General features: G+C 37.4%; 1 protein-coding gene across 3 annotated transcripts in view; it reads right to left on the reverse strand.

The window, feature by feature from the left end:
- LOC135220882 (methionine-R-sulfoxide reductase B1-A-like) overlaps positions 1–18645 on the reverse strand; it is a 171101-nt gene that overhangs the window by 83141 nt on the left and 69315 nt on the right. Inside the window, exon 2 of one of the 3 annotated variants that reach the window (XM_064258489.1) lies at positions 15289–15437. The exons of the other annotated variants lie outside the window; for them this stretch is intronic. Within the exon in view, the coding sequence (XP_064114559.1) occupies positions 15289–15437 (149 nt within the window). The remainder of the gene's footprint in view (positions 1–15288; positions 15438–18645) is intronic. 3 annotated transcript variants of the gene reach the window in all.

Genomic DNA, 18645 nt, shown 5'->3' on the forward strand with positions numbered 1-18645 from the left:
TACGGGAGAGGTTGATACTGCATGTGAGGAAGCAATTACTTGGGGGTTAGTTATACTAACTGGCTCGTTAGAGCGTGATCTACTCATACTTCTAGAGACAGCCTTTCTAACCCTATCTCTCTCTAGTTTCCTTAATTAGGAATCTAGTTTCTTCCATCCTTCCTCATCCATATTCACACATTCATCACACGAGTTATTTCTCGTGCATTCATATCCCCTACACTTCTTGCATACCTTGTGAGGATCTAACGACACTTTTGGTAGCCTCACCAAACAACCCTCATTCATACATCTTCTAACTTCACAGCTAGAATCAGACATTTTTGAGCAAAATCCAAAGCCAAAATCCAAAAAACGTTCCACAAAAGCGTATGCCAAACCACAGATCCAAATACGTCACCAAAAAGACAGTCCAGAAGATCAACGGCGATGAAAAACGAAATCCAAGTCAGGAGGTAACAACAACGATGTTATAGCTACACGCGACAGAGCAAATCTGACTTAGAAAATGGGATGGTTCCTAGTTCTGCCACCCAGCGGCAGTGGCGGTAGATCACCTGACCTACCTGTAGCGTGTGCCGCGAAATTCGAATTTCTGTCGGGGACGACGGAGTCTATAGCTAAGTATATATCTGCCAGGGAAGTTGAATGTATAAAATGTTCATGCTTTTGTTTAAAATGTGTGTGAAAATGTATTACGTGAAAGGCATTTTTATTTCTGTACAGAAATATGATACAAAGGAAGCTTTTGAAACTGCCCTTCACGATATCAAATAGTACGATGTTTTTTCATGTTCTTTCTTGTAAGCCGCCGCCTGCTGCTCTTCCGAAAATATAGATTTAAAAAAAGTGCAAATTAGCGATCGATGTGTCGATTTTATAAATGTTTATGCTTTTATGTTTAAAATGTGTATGAAAATGTATTACGAATAGGGTATTTTTATTTCTGTGCAGAAATATGATAAAAAGGCAGCTTTTGAAACTCCCCTTCAAGTTATCGACTACGATGTTTTTTTCAAGTTTGTTCTTGTATGCCGCCGTCTGCCGCTTCTTTTTTTTCCGAAAATATCGAGTAAAAAAAAAAAAAAATAAAAATTTAGTGCAAATTTAGCAATCGATGTGTCGATTTTTCAAATGTTTATACTTTTATGTTTAAAATGTGTATGAAAATATATTGCGTAAAGGTATTTTCATTTTTGTACAGAAATAAGATACAAATTAAGGCAGCCTTTGTAACTACGCTCCACGTTGTCAGGGGATGGTTTTTCATGTTCGTTCTTGTCCGCCAGTTCCGAAAAATGCATTGTGTTATTTTATTAATTATGCATCTTTCCATAAATCCTTTAAAAAGTTATACATTATTTCACTGTATCCAAGAATATTGTATTTTAAAATACTACGGCAAACTTAAGCCCGTATTCCGTGGAGCGGCCAATGTTGTGGTTTGAAATCAGCTGATGAATACGAGTCTGTTTCACCATAACGCAATTCTGAGCGAATGCTCTTGCTTCTAGTTAGTAGCATAAACGAATATCTATATACTTGACTTATATGAGACAAAGTTATTTTTCCTTATACAGCGTGTTTTTAGGTGGAAATATTTATTGAATATGTCTCGTTGTGAATGTGAACTACTATTTTTTTCGTTAACAGATTACGTTGGCGGCATGTTATTGCGTAAAAAAATACGTGATTCCGTTCGCAATACGTAATCCTTTATATCATCGTAATACGAACTTTACGTATTTATCTTATATCGGCGTGAAACCAACAGTAAAATGTGTTCTTTCAAGCACAGTAGTTTTTGATTAAAAATATTTTTATCCCAATTTTATCTACAGTTGTGTGTGATGGCAGAGTTTACTGCAGTTTTATCCTTGTTGCCGATGTACGATAATAGTCATTAGCAGCTTGAACAGTTTTCTCAGCTTCAGTTATAACTAGGTTTAAATCTAACGGTATATTTCCCGATTGATCTTTAATCTATATTGATCTCTGATCTATAGCGAATAAAGTTATTACATTAAGATACCTCAGTTCTATTCTTATACATAACGCCATTTATAACAAATACGGTAATGTTGCACTGTAGTACGATGATCGAAATACAAGCCAAAAAGATGTTATCCAGTTCGGTTGTACTTAGAAAAAAAAAAAAAAAAAAAAAAAAAACTTTTCTCGTTCGGTTGTTCATGGCTGTACACATTCACGCAACAAGTATAACGTTGAAACCATACTTTCATCATTCTCTTTTGCTGTTATTGAACTTATGTAACTAGAAGATGGATAAAGTTAGGCCATTGTAATTTGATCTCTCATAAAATCGAACTATCGTAAGACTAATGATCACTACAGCTACCTGTACACTGTATAAACTTTATTATATCTTTACATACTCTAGACACCCACATGTACTGTACAGTAAATTCTATAGTACTATACTGAATAAATATAATTTTACTTATTGAGCCGTTGTGGGATTATGGCGCCTTTGACTGGTCTAGAGTTTCGAAAGAAGGTGTGCTGGCTGGCCGTAGGCTTTAAAATCGCTCAGCGTCGAAAATCGCTTGGCGTCGGTGGCCAGGAACGGAACCCCTGCCGCTAACCGAGGCCGCCTGTATATATATATATATATATATATTATATATATTATTATATCTATATATATATAGTATACTATATATATATATATATATATATATATACATATATATATATATATACTATATATATATATATATATATATATATAATATATGTATATATATATATATATATATATATTTATATAGTAATATATATTTATATATATATATATATATATATATATATATATATATATATATATATTATATTATATATATATTATATATATATAAATATATATATATATATATATATATATATATATATATATAAAATGTATATAATATACAGTGGTACCTCGACATACGAAAGGCTCAACTTACGAAAAACTCGAGATACGAAAGCAAATATGAAGATTTTTTTTGCTCTACATACGAAAATTGTTCAAGATACGAAAGGTTGTTGCTGTAAAGTCCCGAGATTCGCCCGGACCACCGAAAACAATTTTAAAACTCGCACGCCGCCAACTTAGTAGACTCGCCTACCATCCTCCCACTTTCCCATTGGTTCCTGATGCTAGTCACCGCCATAAGATCCTGCTCTCCTATTGGTCAGCATCTCTCCCATGATCCCATCATCCATCGTACGTAGCGGTGTGCTTTTTCAGCCGCTTGGCGGCATCATCGGTATTGTAAGCACGCAGAATTCGTTAGTTCTATACGATTTCGTTTATTAACGTAAATTCGTTAGTGATTTCGTTGTAGTACAGTGGTCCCCCCGTATTCGCGGGGGATGCATACCAGACCCCCCCGTGAATAGTTAGAATCCGCGAATGTTTGGAACCCCTATAAAACGGCTAAAAACAGCCTATTTTGTTAGTTAAAACTTAGGAAAAACCACTAAAAATTTTAATACTTGGTTTTTTTAATAGTTTTATCACAAAAAGTGCATTTTAAGATGAAATTGATAACAAAAACCAGGAATTTGTGGATATTTCTCATACAAAAATACCGCGAATGCGTGAATTTTCCGCGAATAATGTAGGGAAACGTTCCCGAGAGAAATCCGCGAATGTGAGAGTCCGCGAATCCGGAGAACGCGAATACGGGGGGTCCACTGTACTACTTTATCATGTTGTGTGAGAACTTTACTTCATATGTATACGTACTATATAATTTAATTACGTACAGTATATACGTAATCATGGGTCCCAAGAAAGTTGAAGTAGGAAAGAAGAAGATGCTCTCTTTGGTGATAAAAATGGAGATAATAAAAAAGTAGGAATCTGGCATACGACTGAGTGTGATCACCAAGGAAGACGGCCAAATTCCGTCGACAATAGGCACCATCCTTAAGCAGAAGGATGCCATCAAAGCAGCTACACCTTCCAAGGGTGTGACTATTTTGTCTAGCAAGAGGAGCCACGTGCACGATGAGATGGAAAGGCTGCTTCTTGTCTGGATAAAAGACAAAGAAATTGCTGGCGACACGATAACCGAGACGGCAATCTGCCACAAGGCCAGCGCTATTTTCGGCGATTTGATTGCCCAGGCCGAAGACGATGGAGGAGAAGGGACATCGACGCCAACCCCAGACTTCAAGGCTTCTCATGGGTGATTCGAAAAATTCCGTAAACAGACTGGCATCCATTCGGTGGTGCGGCCTGGGGAGGCGGCCAGCTCGGACACAAAAGTGGCCATAGCCTTTATTAAGACGTTCGACGAGATGACAATCAAGGAGGGCTACAGTTCTTAGCAAGTCTTCAACTGTAATGAGACTGACCTTTTTTGGGAAAAAATATCTCGTCGGACGTACATCACGCAGGAAGAGAAGATGCTACCCAGGCATAAGCCTATGAAAGACAGGCTTACGCTCGCACTTTGTTCGAACGCCATTGGGGATTGCAAGGTGAAGCCCCTACTTGTCTATCATTCGGAGACTCCTCGAGCCTTCAAGGCCCACAAAGTGCTAAAGGAGAGGATTCCGGTGATGTGGAGGGCTAATGTGAAAGCCTGGGTAACGAGACTTTTGTTCATGGAGTGGGTAAATCTGTGTTTCGGCCCGACAGTGAAGAAATTCTTGGAAGAGAAGAGCCTCCCTCTGAAATGTCGGCTGTTGTTGGACAATGCCCCACCCCACCCTCCTGGCCTCGAGGAAGATATCCTAGCAGAGTATTCGTTTATCAAGGTTCTTTATCTTCCGCCTAACACCACCCCTCTCCTCCAGCCCATGGACCAGCAAGTAATATGGAACTTCAAGAAGCTGTATACGAAACATCTTTTCAAGAGATGTTTCGACATCACCAATACCACAAACCTCACCTTGCGTGAATTTTGGAAGGAGCATTTCGATGTTGTAATATGCATCCGACTCATCAATCAAGCTTGGCAGGAGGTTTCGAGGCGAACCTTGAATTCTTCGTAGAGGAAACTCTGGCCTGATGCCGTATCCGCCCGAGACTTTGAGGGATTCGACGTGGGCGAAGCTGGTGCTGCAGATTCAGGAACAGTTGACGATCTTGAAACTGTTTTGCAACCAGATCTTGACGCAATCGTTGCACTCGGCAAGTCCATGGGGCTGGTCGTCGACAAGGACGACATCAATGACCTTCTCGAGGAGCCCCAAGAGGAGCGTATGATGGATGACCTGAAGGAGTTGGAGGCCACGCAACATAACATCATTCAAGAAGAGTTCTCTAGCAGCGGCGAGGAGGAATAGGACGACCCTATGACAACGGCAGAAATTAAGGATGCTCTAGCTGCTTTTCGCAAGGTGCAATCATTTGTAAAAAAGACACCCCGAAAAGGCTTACGCAGGTCGTATGCTGGTGCAGTTCGATGACGTTTGTCCGAGTTGTTTCAGGAGCATTTTGAAAACCAGGCAGAAGCAGCCTTCCTTGGATAGTTATTTTTTAAAGAGGCCTTTAGTACTAGCAGGGGTAAGCAAAAAGGAAGATCCAATTGATACTACGAAAAAACAGAAAGTTGAAAGTGGTGAAGAAATTGAAATTTTGTAAAAAAAAAAAAAAAAAAAAAAAAAAATTAATTTTAAGTTTTTTGTAAAGTTAAGTTACAGTTTTGTTAATGTGTTTCGTAAAGTTAAGTGTATGTACTATAAGAAGTTTTCTGCCGTTTGTCCTCCTCCTCTGTCACCACTTTCGGGGATAGCCTCACTCGAAAGGTAAGGTTCCACATTTTACTACATACGTATGTATGTACAAACAGTATTTCTTGTATACCATATACACTAATACACTTTATTTACAGGTACGTACGTATTAGTACTAGTACATATTAAGTTAGGTATTGAATGGTCCAAATTGTTGTAGTATTTCATTGTTTATTGGTCAATTTAGCTTTATAAAATTTACTGTTTTTGTAGGGCTTGAAACGGATTAGACATTTTACATGTAAAACGTGGTTCAAGATCCGAAAAGCTCACAATACGAAAGCCGCCTCAGAACGGATTAATTTCGTATCTCGAGGTACCACTGTATACAGGCAGTCCCCGGGTTACGACAGGGGTTCCGTTCTTGAGACGCATTGTAAGCCGAAAATCGTCGTAAGCCGGAACATCGTAAAAAATCCTAAGAAAACCTTACTTTTAATGCTTTGGGTGCATTGAAAACTATGTAAACTGCACTCTTATTGCATTTTTCATCCAAAACACCTTCAAATATTGATTATTTTGGATTTTTGGTGTCATATTTCATCTGCTAGATGAGCGTTGTGAGCGTCGTAACTCTGGAACATGCATCGTAACCCTGGAAATAATGTCTGATGAATATAATTGAGAAGTGCCTTAACCTCGGAACGTCGTAACCCAAACCCGTCGTAACCCGGGGACTGCCTGTGATATATAATATATATAGCATATTATAAAAATTTTTAAAATATTCGCTAATTATTTTCATTTTATTTTCCAGTAAAAACAAACTGGAAAATAAAATTTAAATAATTAGCAAATATTTTAAATATTGTACAACATTATCATAAAAAACCTTACAGCAATATAATTTCAAATACATCTTACATTACCCTTAGAGAGAGAGAGAGAGGAGAGAGAGAGAGAGAGAGAGAGAGAGAGAGAGAGAGAGAGAGGAGACCGTACACCGATTATGCTCAGTCTGGGCCCAACCTGGAGTGAGCTTAATAGATAGTACACAATTACATTATAAGTACATATGTAAGCTGTAAATCATTCTTATCATAAAAATAAATATTTAGTCACATAAACGATATGAAAAAATATAGCAATTAGTGAATAAACAGTGTTGCTATAAAAAAAGAAAAAAGTGAATTTGTGATAATTTCAAAAGGATTAATACTTCAGTACTATGAGAGAAAATGGCTTATGTATACAGTAAAGAGGTAACTTGATAATGTAGTTGTCAAACATTCTGTAAGACAAATTTATTTAATTTGTATTAAAATTTTTTTATATATTTTGCCATTTTCATTATATTAATATTTTAAAATGAGTAAATCATTGTTATAAGCATTTTAGGGGGCATAAATACTTAAAGAGTAACAATTGTAAAAGGGTACCAATCTAAGATGTCTGAAGATGTTTTGGGATGACAGCTTGTGGTGTATTTTTGTATGAAATGATTTTAAATTGTTTTAGTATGATATTTTAAGGTATATTTTTGTTTGAGCTATCAAATTAAGCCAAAATGTTAAAATAGACAGTTATAAGCATTTTTGTTTAATAGGTAGTGGGTATTTGGTAATTATAAGCCAGTTAGTATGAGGATTTTGGCATTTCTGCAGTTTTTGCTTTTCCCAGCAAGTTTTGGAACTTAATACTGCATAAAAGTGGGGGATCACTGTATCTACTAACTGACCCATCTACACCTACACAGGGTTGTGAGGTAAGAATATTACATTGTAAAGTAATGTGATTGTACCAAAAAGAAACCTTTTTTTTTTTTTTTTTTTTTTTTTTTTTTTTTTTTTTTTTTTTGCCACTAAAAATCCCTCGGTTTGATTGCCTGAATAGCTAGATTTGCTGCTTATTATCATGTAATTTAACCAGACCATATAGCTAATAGTATACTATCTAGCTCTCACAGGGCAGGCCAGAGACTTTGCTGCTATTTGAAAATTGAATCAAGGACTTGGAGCCAGCAAACTACTAAATGACTGGGTCTGGGAATCCAAGAGTTCTGGGAGCTAAAAATTGGTCATGAAATGTGCTGGTACCATGTTTGCAACGCTTTACACTTTATACTGCCAAAGGACTAAATCAGTAATGAACCAAAGCACTTACTCTTCACCTGCAGCACAAAATCTCATTATGTTGACGATTTGTCTTTAAAGTCAACACATCTACTCTGAGAATGCTAAGTGATGAAGTAGCTGTATCTGGTTGTTAATTTTTTTTGTTACTGCCTTTGTTTTGACATACTTAACTAATCTTTTTTGCATATCCTATACTTATATGTTCAGTGGCAGATTGTCGAGGGCTGCTCCTTCAGTTTTATATTGTTGGAAATTCCTGTCGTTAGATTTGCCATTATATTTATAGTTCATAGTTCATATTGCAGTTAATGCATCTGGCCTCAAGTGTGCAATTTCCATGTTCAGGCACATATTAGTACATTTTTACAAAGTTGTGAGGGGTGCATACTTGAAACCACTGAAACATTTTAGTGGCCTCTGTTTAAATGGCTCGACTGCTACCTTTCATTTCCCATAATCACATGGAAGGTAAATCAGGCCCCTCAAAACTATGAATAATCATTGTTGTCCTAGGAACCTTGTTTACCTTCCACACTTCTGCTGGACCCATACTTAATATCTCCTCTTCTGTATAATCAGATCTCTGTTGAAGTAATATTATGCCCATACCATAACTAAAATTTCAATGGGATTTGACATTAATAACAATTTCACTGATGCTTGTTTTTTAGATTGCAAAGCATTTTGATTATGTAGGAAACAGCATGAATGAGGACACTATTTTGTCGAAAACGAGAGATATCACTGGGGCTAATTATTCCAACCTTTTTCTGAAGGAGTCAGTTACTTTAAAAGTAATTACCACCCCTCTGGCTGTTGCAATAAGCCACATTGGAGGTTTGGGTTTTCTTACTGAGCTTACTGTTTTTGTTTGCAAATTATTTGTTTACTTAGTTCAGCCTGTAGGTCAGTAAATATACAAGCCCTTAGACAGAAAACAGAGCGTACCATTAATGTTGACATTATGAATTATATATATTAATGTTGCAACTTGCCTTGAAAGCTTCAGTATGATGGCTAAATAATACCCAAGCAATCCACTTTTTGTTGCAGATATCAAGATTCATTCTTATTTTGACAATTGTCCCATAACATTCAAATCTCTCATGCAGCTTCTGATAATCACAGTTTCTCGAGAAATTTCCACGACATGAAGAATCCTCAGTTTTTTAGTATTAGCCATATTCTGTGGTTTATTATTTCCAGCTTTATTATTATCATTTTTATTACTGTTACCGTAAGTGTCATGAATAACCTTACTTAAATGGGAATTTGCTCCCTTAATTTTACTGTTGTTCAAACTGACCTGTATATTATTTGTTTGAGGGGAATTGCCACTGATGTTCTTGCCAGGTGTCACCACTTGTACCAAAAGGTTATCAAAAGGTACAGGGGTACTAGAATCATTAATACTAATCATATAATGGATGGGAGAAAAAAATTAAAAAGCCTGTAAACCCTCAAATAATATAATATGCCTTTAAAGGAGCTTAGTCTTCTGCCATCGGCACCAGTAAGAGCAAACTCCAAAATGTCTATGTCCTACCCTTCCCAAGCTGATGGCACCAACACAATTAGGGTGACTCAAGTGTAAGTCAAACCATATTGTTGCATCACAAGAATACAATCATCCCCACCCTGTTCATATTAATGGACAAACATGACAGAATGCCGAAAGTCCAAGCTCCAGAACCAGACTACCCCTGGAATCCATGGTCCAAGCTCTGCAGGATAGTTCCACCCTTGAGGTATCAATGTGAATAATCCCACCGATATCCCTCAGGCCAAAATATTATTGGGCAGTTGATGATCCTACTACAGTTCTTACTACATACTAGCTTCAGATATTAACCCTAGTCCCAGCTCTAATACCTCTTCCTATTTGTCAGGTCAAAAAATATTTAACCAAAAATGGAGAATTTCACAAAATAATCCAAATGGGTTGAAGAGCTCCATCACCATGCCAAGGTGGTCTGAAGTCAAGGGGGGCAAAAGTCCATAAGAAAGACTGATATCTCTTCTATATACATCTCACTTTTGTTGTTGACCTTACTGCTTTAATTTGGGCAAGAAACTTCACCAAGCTCCTAGGATATGACCCGAATTGGTTAGGTTATAACATCAGTGGTAGGCTTATCACCTGAAAAGTCAATAACATTTCCTTTCAATGTGTGGGTCAACCCCCATGGTCAAATTGTAGATCTTGAATACTTAAGAGAAAGACTTCCATCAGAACCCAACTTTAATGTAGCAAGCCCAAATTTCGTATCTTATAACAAGGATAAAGAGATTTCTGGGGAGACCTCTATCTCTGCTCCGATAGAGGCATGAGTGTGGAATTCTCAGGGGCAAAGGATGGGAAGGAGTACTAATATAAGGCCTACTGGCTAGTGTGGCTGGAAACTTCTACAATTGTTTGGTCCTGTAACAAGAGGATGTTAGAAACCTATAACAGTTCTTTTAGTTTAGTGCCTTTTACTAAATGAGTGTGAAAGAGAGGGAGTAGAGCTGACAAATGACCTCATGACTGCAGTCTGACAGGACCTCCTTGGAGGTCTTCTGGTTTGCTTAAGGCAGGCCACTGATGATTTAACTCCAGCTGAAGAGACCAGAGACCTCAACTGTTTGTTATGTACTAACTTCTTCAAAGAGTTTGGGTGCCCTAAAGTTTTTGCCATAGCTTTGAAGAAACCTGATCCTTGGAAATTCCTATAAAAGAGAGAAGAACCCAGATAATATGTCCATTATAAGGTAAATTATACTTACCTATACCTAGATAAGTAACTTATTTTACTGGGGAGAAATCTGCCTTTTCATTGTTGGTATGTACTTGCCTAGGTTGATGCAATAGTTGAAGTGCTCCAAAAGCTCTTGGGATGAAGACGCCATGATGATCCTGTTGTCCTGATATCTCATCAATGTGATAACCTTCTTATCAGACTAGATTGCAATTGAGCATTACTCCAAACCTTCAAATGCAGATCTGAAAATATACAAGTCTTTCTGTGACAGGACAGCTTTCTTGTGTCTGGATCGCTAAGACTATCCCAGAAGCCTTTGTGACTAAAATCAGATTTCTGTGAAAACTGCTGGTATCCCCTGTAACTTCTTCTATGGTCTCTATGACCAACACAGATTCCACTATGTTGACCAATGCAACAAAATTTTTTGTATCCTTCACAAAGGATTTGAACTTTTTTGGATGAAGATATGGATGAGCTGACAACCATATCTCCAATTTGAATCACTGAAGGACCTGCATTGACTTTCTGCCAGTTAGTAGTATTTATGGGGACAGATGCCTACTTGAAGCTGGTTGAGAATTGGAGATGGCCTAGCCTCTTATGTCAAGGTTTCCAAAGGGAGGCTTCTGGGTACTTCTTCCTCTGTTGGAACAAAATGGCTACCACTGTATTTAAGGTTAACAAATACGCTGTTATCTTTTCCTAGACAAAGATAGCAGAGAAGTCTAAGTCCTACACCTATAAAAGTCCCTTCTTTCTCCTGTGTTAGGAGATTAATGCTGTCTAGAAGGAGTAGACTTACCTGAAATTCTCATAATTTGGTATTTGAACTTTCCAGATAGGCAGATATAAGCATTTTTAGAGGGGAGTTCTAACTATTCGTGGATTTGAGCTATTTGCATGGGTCTGGTACCTATCCCCCGTAATATGGGGGGAACACTGTACAGACCATCCAATCTCCCCGGCACATTGCTGATAGAATGGAGCGATTTGTCTCCATGTGAAATTTTGTCTTTTGAACGAAAACATTCAGGTGCTCACATCTAAATCTGGTCTCCAACCTCCTGTCAATGTCAGCACCATAAAGAGCAGATTGTAAAATCCCTCTGAGGTCTTGTCTTTGACTAACTCTATTACTCTCTTCTCGGGGAGGGAATGAACTTTTGCGAGAGCTGAAAACTTCTTTGAGCCTACAGAGTATGCAGTTATGTCAATAGGCTTCTTGACTAAGGGGGACTTTTCAAGGAACAGAATTGAATATCCAAATTTTAGTAATTCCGTTACCTATGGTTCTGCTACTTTCTTGCTCCATACTTCCCAAAATTGCTGGAGTCTTGCTCCTACTGGTGCACGGAGGAGGTCACTTTCACTTTTTGGGGGGCGATCGCGTAGTTTTTCTTAATGGCTCGAGAGCCAAAGCAGATGCTTGATCTCGTTCTGGGGTTCAATCTTGGTCTACTGCCACAAAGGGGAAGCTATCTTCATGCTCTATGGAGTAGCTTCTTTTGGTGGTTTCATGGAATAGGCCAACAAATCTTATGTGGACTTCTTCTGAAGCCCCGACACTATGTCATTAATCAAAGACTGAGGAAAGAGGGAGGGAGTCCTTTACTAAAGGTGAAAATAGAAGATCGGACTTCTAAACCATGGTGACTCCTTTAGTGGTGAAGGAACACCAAAGCTTACTCTTTTTTAATGCTCCCATCGCATAAAGGATAACGATTTCCTTTCAAGCATCCCTTACTCCTTGTCTGCACAAAACAGGACATCAAGATGATCTGATCCTATGTCTGAAGGGAAGTCGGGATAATCTTGAACCTTCTTCGCCAAGGCTCCTATAGACAAATCCAAAAAACTAATAACCTCTAAAATCTTGAAGGTATTCTACAAAAAATGATAGAGTTCAGCTGAGGAGAACATTATCTTGGTAGCAGAAAATGCTGACCTTCGGGCCAAATCTATAAGGTTAGAGAAGTCCCCTTAAGAAGAGGCAGAGACCCAGAGGAAAGAACTTCTCCAGTCATGTAGTATGCCTACCTTCTAATTAGAAAGTGTGAAGGTGGATAGCTAAAGCAAGCTTTCCCTTCCTCTATCTTGTCTGTTAGCCACAAGTCCACTTCCTTGAAGGCTTTCTTCACAGAGGTTGACAAAACCATCTTTGACAGCTTTGTTGCTTCATGTACAATACTTAACAGAAACATTGTAGTAGGAGAAGCAGGAGCTGCTGGAGAGAAGGTAGGATCAGTACACAACAAAAACTCCAGTAATGCTGCATAAGCTGGGGACGACGAAGCCTTTTCTGGTGCACTGACTTCTTCCTCTTCTACTGACGACACCAGAGAAAGGAGAGGATCACTAGTGGGTTTTGGCACATAAGGCTTCTTTAAGTAGCCTAAAATATCCTCCAAATTCTGTTGGACAGCATCTGCAGATTAACCTGGGCACGTAGGACCTTGCCAAGGCGCTGACTTCGCTATAAAATCATCTTCTTGCAGTGAACTCACTTTATGAGCAAAAGATCAATCGAGATCCTTCACTGTCTGTCACTTTGGAACTGGCTTTTCCACTAATACCGAGCGAATGTCGTTCACTAGGTGTTCCACTGGGCAATTGACTACTTCCAAGCGCTTGAAAGACGCTGGGAACTTTGGCACCGACTGGCGCTTGAGAGCCACTGAACGTCCAGGTGCCAACTTGCGAGCGGGGAACAACTGGCACGCTTTCTGGGACAGCTGCACTTCTAGGCACAGGCAATCTCTCTCGGCTCTTAACTGACAACGAGCTCTCCAAAGAAAACCTCTCTGGGCTATCCCAAAAGCTGTACAAAGGTACGGCTTCTCTAGACTTAGTACACGGAACCGCTGGCGCCACCAAAGTGTCAGCTGCAGACCTTTTCAGTGGTCTGGAAGAATCAATATAGTACCGCCATCGGCGCCTCTTTTCTGAGCTGGAAGCCTTGGAACTCGAGGAAAGATGTCTCCACCTGGGATTTAGTGACAGGTAAGACTGAGGGGCTGACTGCATGTGGGCAGACCCTCCTGACCTCCCTTGGGCTTCTCCCTGGTGATTTTGTAAGGGAGTATGCCAGGGACCTTTGCCTATGAGAATCAGCAGGACAGACAGCTAGTTCCTCTATTTGCACTACACTTACAATACTTTTGCACTCTATGAGAGCTTTCACTGAATGACCTAATTGAGTGACTGTATCAAATAATATTTTGAAATTAACTGTCGAATTTACTTTACAATGTAGCAATGGTGTTGGGGTAAATAACCTGGGAGTTGAGATCAGGATTAGGAGGAATAGTAGAAGGGCTGGGAATGGGAAAAACAGAGGGGACAGAAACAATCGGAACATCAATACTGTAGATCTATCAAACTCTACACCAGCGGTCAATCTGTCTTATCTAATACTAACCTTTCTTTGTCTATTGCTAGCCAATTTAGATAGATAAGCAGCTCAAGTCTTCCACTGTTTTGCATCCCATCCTTCACACTCCAAGCAAGTCTTGTACACTGAGCAGTTTTTCCCTCTACAATTAACACAAATTGTATGAGTCATATTTTGCTGATGTTAACCTTGTCCTGCAGCCCTTGCTGCAATAATGAGTGCTTGATACACTGGTGTCGGACATCGTCAGTTACAAGTCAAGTCAAATTCAGTAATTGAGACTAATTATCTAAATTAACTGGATAATTATCTAACAAAAACACAATTCTTTACAAGTAAAATAAAAAAAAAGTACCTTGCCGATCTCCAGGAAAAAACAGCATAGAATTCATATTCTGAACAAACTGCTTGTCATAAGCTGCCAGAAACAAATTGAAGCACCTGGCTAAATTGTTACTCTTCTTCCCGAAAGCGAGCGGGACTAGTTACCTATAGCCAAACAAAGAAGAATTGCTACCAGGAATTCCAAATTTTAGCTGCCAGTACTAGAAACTGTTGGCTATGTAATTACTTGTTAAGTTACGTAACTTACGTAAAAATTCTGTTCTTGACTTCCATGAAGTGAACAAAATATAATACGCACTGTTTTCTCAATAATAAACAGCAAAAACATAATAAATTTTTATACTATTCAACATAATACCTCAAGCAAGGCCTATTTCAGAAATTAACATTCCACTGACCACTATGTACTGCTCAGTGCTGTACAGTGCTGCAGATGCAATACTGTGTGAACAGCTTTTTTGTGACCAAAACTCAAAAACCATGAGCCAAGGTACTGAATAAATAAGTAAATACAAATAAATATCATGGGCAGAATTGAGTTATGTATTCTTAGTCAAATTAATCTTCGAGTTTTTGGGTATTTCTTTGTTGGGAATCCTTGATCTTGCATATGACAAGAAGTGTATGTGATAACACAAGTTTGACCTGCCTGAACATGTGCTTTCAACATGAGATAAAACTGCAGTATGCTGTGTTGCGAAGGGTACCATGGCATTTTGCCACCACAAAAGCTTGTAAAGAATGTATAAACAGCCATGGCTATTTACAAGCATGGCAATATGCAATAATGGGGCCTGATGGGTCAAAGTCAGAGCATCTGAAAGACCTAAAAGTAATGATAAAAACATGAATGACTGTTAAATGCATTCGTAAATGATAGTAAATGTCTTTTTACTTGAATACCACCAGTTAAAATTCATTACTTACCTAATCTTAGCAAATTACCTAACGGTTTATAAAAAAAAGGGCAAAATCTTACTTTTAAAGCACCAGGTCGTCCACTTTCTGGTACTTTTGACACAGAGGAAGAACTGATTGTCTGAGTAAATGCTGGCCACGGTGTGTGGTGATCATATTTAGCTCGACTAGAGAACAATGGGTTATTGCACTCTACACACACGTACATCCCTGGAATAACTCAAGAAGTTGAAACCCGAAGCTTCAATATCCATACCTTCAGTATCATCCTAATTTTCTGGGGTACAAACTACACTATATTAAGGTGCACTAAAACAAACATGCAAAGTAATTTAGTAACAGCAAATAATTAAAAAATGTCATTTGGTAAATGCAATTACCTCAATGTTATTGTAATCAAACACTTGTCATTACCAGAATACGTAGTTTAATTGTACTTGCAAACAAAAAATGATGAATGAGGATACAGTTATAAACAAATAAACTGTAAATAGTATAACATGTAGCTGTTGATTTTGATAAAATATACTACAATTCCACAGCAAGTCTTGTTGCTTATTGAGTCAGTGAAAGTAGTATACCTAGGTGTCCTAGTGACATTGTTAAACAATAATCCCTAATAACCAAATAAGACTAACGTCCATTTTCCAATTATTTTGCTTAGGAATTTATTAAATAACATTTCTAGTAATAAAATTGTTTCACAGCAATTTTTTCAACAATTCATCATTGAATTTAAATATCTTCTTGAATTCAGTGCTGTAACATGAATAGTCATTCAAATTTATAACATTTTTGGTTACACTGCAATGAGCAAAAATGAAGACTAATAAATAAATGGTACAGCAAATATATGGACAGCTTACTTTAATAATACCTATGTACAGTACTAGTGGATCTGTCAGCAATAAAACAAAAGTTTAGTTATAAACGGCACCTACAAAGACAGGAATTCATTTGCAACTTGCACACAAAAATCCTGAAGACCCTAGACAGCAAAAAGGGATCGAGTTCAGGGAACAGCACAACTGGAGAAGTTGCAAGGAACACCATGTATAGACCTCCGCAAAATATGCAAAATATGAAAGCTGATCGGGCACATTCCTAACAATATTTCATCAAATGCCAATGGCATGATTAAAGTATACACAATAAAACATCTAAGATGCTAGATATATACTTTACAGTGGTCCCCCCGTATTCGCAGGGGATGCGTACAAGACCCTCCCGTGAATAGTTAGAACCCGTGAATGTTTGGAACCCCTATAAAAATGCTAAAAACAGCCTATTTTGTAGTTAAAACTCAAGAAAAACCCACTAAAAATCTTTATGCTTGGTTTTTTTTAATAGTTTTATCACAAAAAGTGCATTTTATGATGAAATTCATCAAAAAAACCAGGAACTTGTGGATATTTATCCTAGAAAAATACCACGAATGCGCGAATTTTCCATGAATAATGCAGGGAAACGTTCCCAAGAGAAATCCACGAATGTGTGAGTCCGCGAATCTGGAGAACGCGAATACGGGGGGTCCACTGTATACAACAACTAATTTATGCACATATGTACAGGCAGTTCCTGGTTATATCATAGGCAGGCTCGGTTAATGGCGATCCGGTTTATGGCACTTGTCTACAGTAAAAAAATGGGTGATTTATGGCACTATAATGGCTGAGTTCTGGTTATTGGTACCTAATAGAATTATGGTGCCATAACATACTAATTATCAGCGCCATAAGCGACATAAATCGCCAAGTTTCAGTTAGCCCTTAAACGCCGAAGCGGTAAAATAAAAATTGTCTCCCGTGTGCCGGAGGTGTTTCGGAGTGAGCGTGGAAGCGGAAAAAATATTTTTTTTCAAAAAAATCACACAGCGCTTATTTTTTTCAAGATTAATTAGTTGTATTGTGCATGAAATTGCGCACATTTCCAATTACAAAACTTTATGTAAACGGCTAATTTTAAAATGGTGCAAACAGTACCACAATCGCAATGTATGATTTTTTCAGAAGAGTTACCGCTGCGGACGTAAGGAAAAAGTTTTTTCATAAATTCACCATAAATCGAAATATTGTGCTAGAGACTTCCAATTAGTTGCAAAATTAAGGTAAATGATTGAATATTACTAAAATATAAGAGTTTTAGCTTACAATTGCGTTTTTTTACCATTTCGGTAGTCAAAGTTGACCGAAGGTTGAAATTTTGGCACTTATCGTTATTTATATGAAAATATCTCAAAACTGATAAAAGCTACAATCATGAGTATTTTTTTGTTGTATTCTACATAAAAATGCACACATTTTCATATATAATACTCCATGTAACGGCTAATTTAAAATGGTACAAAAATTATGTCAATGTGACAAAATAATTTCCGAGATGTGTCACAGATACTTTTTAGTGCGGCAAAAAAGAAATTCGCGCTTGCGCGCCTGCGTAACGATTGTAAACAAAACAACACCTTAATCCGTGAATTCCCAGCATCCCCCAAGGCGAGTGATTTCAAAAGTTTTCGGCTGGTAGCCAAAAGTATTTTTCCACGAATTTTCAAAAAAACTTTTGTATGTCGACGTAAAATACGTCCAGTCGGCACCCAAGAGACAAAAAATGTCGACGTAAAATACGTCCAGTCGGCGTTTAAGGGTTAATGGTAGTCAACCAAGCACCCCACCACGAACAGAACCTCTGCCGATAACCAGGGACTGCCTGTATGTATGTAAGCATGTGTATGTTTGTACATACATACATATGTGTATATATGTGTGTATGTATGTATGTATCTATATATATCTATATCTATACATCTATATATCTATCTATCTATCTATACATATATATACACTATATATATATATATATATAGATATATATATATATAATATTAATATATATATATATATAATATATAATAATAAGTTAATAATAAATTCATAATAATAATAATAATATAATAATAATATAATTATATATAATAATTATATATATAATATTATATATATATATATATATATATATATTTATATGTATATACATGTATACAGTGGGGGCCCCCGTATTAGCGTTCTCCGGATTCGCGGATTTTTCTCTGGACCTTATCTACCCATTATTTGCGGAGAATTCGCCTATTCGCGGGATTTTCCGACGATAAATAATCACTAATTGGTGTATTTTGATGTTATTTTCATGCCTAAATACATTTTTATGATATAAAAATGATTTACTAATATTGATCAATACTGTATTAGTAAGTTTAATAAGATTAAATGATATCACATAATAACTAATAATTCTCTCTATCTCTTACAGAGATGTATGCTTTTGTATGATAAATGATTTACTAATTTTCAAATATTAATGTGAAGAGCAATCACTTCAATAAATAAAATGCTCTCATCTTTTACTGAGATGAGAGATTTTT

Source organism: Macrobrachium nipponense, chromosome 2 (genome assembly GCF_015104395.2).
Source record: "Macrobrachium nipponense isolate FS-2020 chromosome 2, ASM1510439v2, whole genome shotgun sequence".
NCBI lineage: Eukaryota > Metazoa > Arthropoda > Malacostraca > Decapoda > Palaemonidae > Macrobrachium > Macrobrachium nipponense.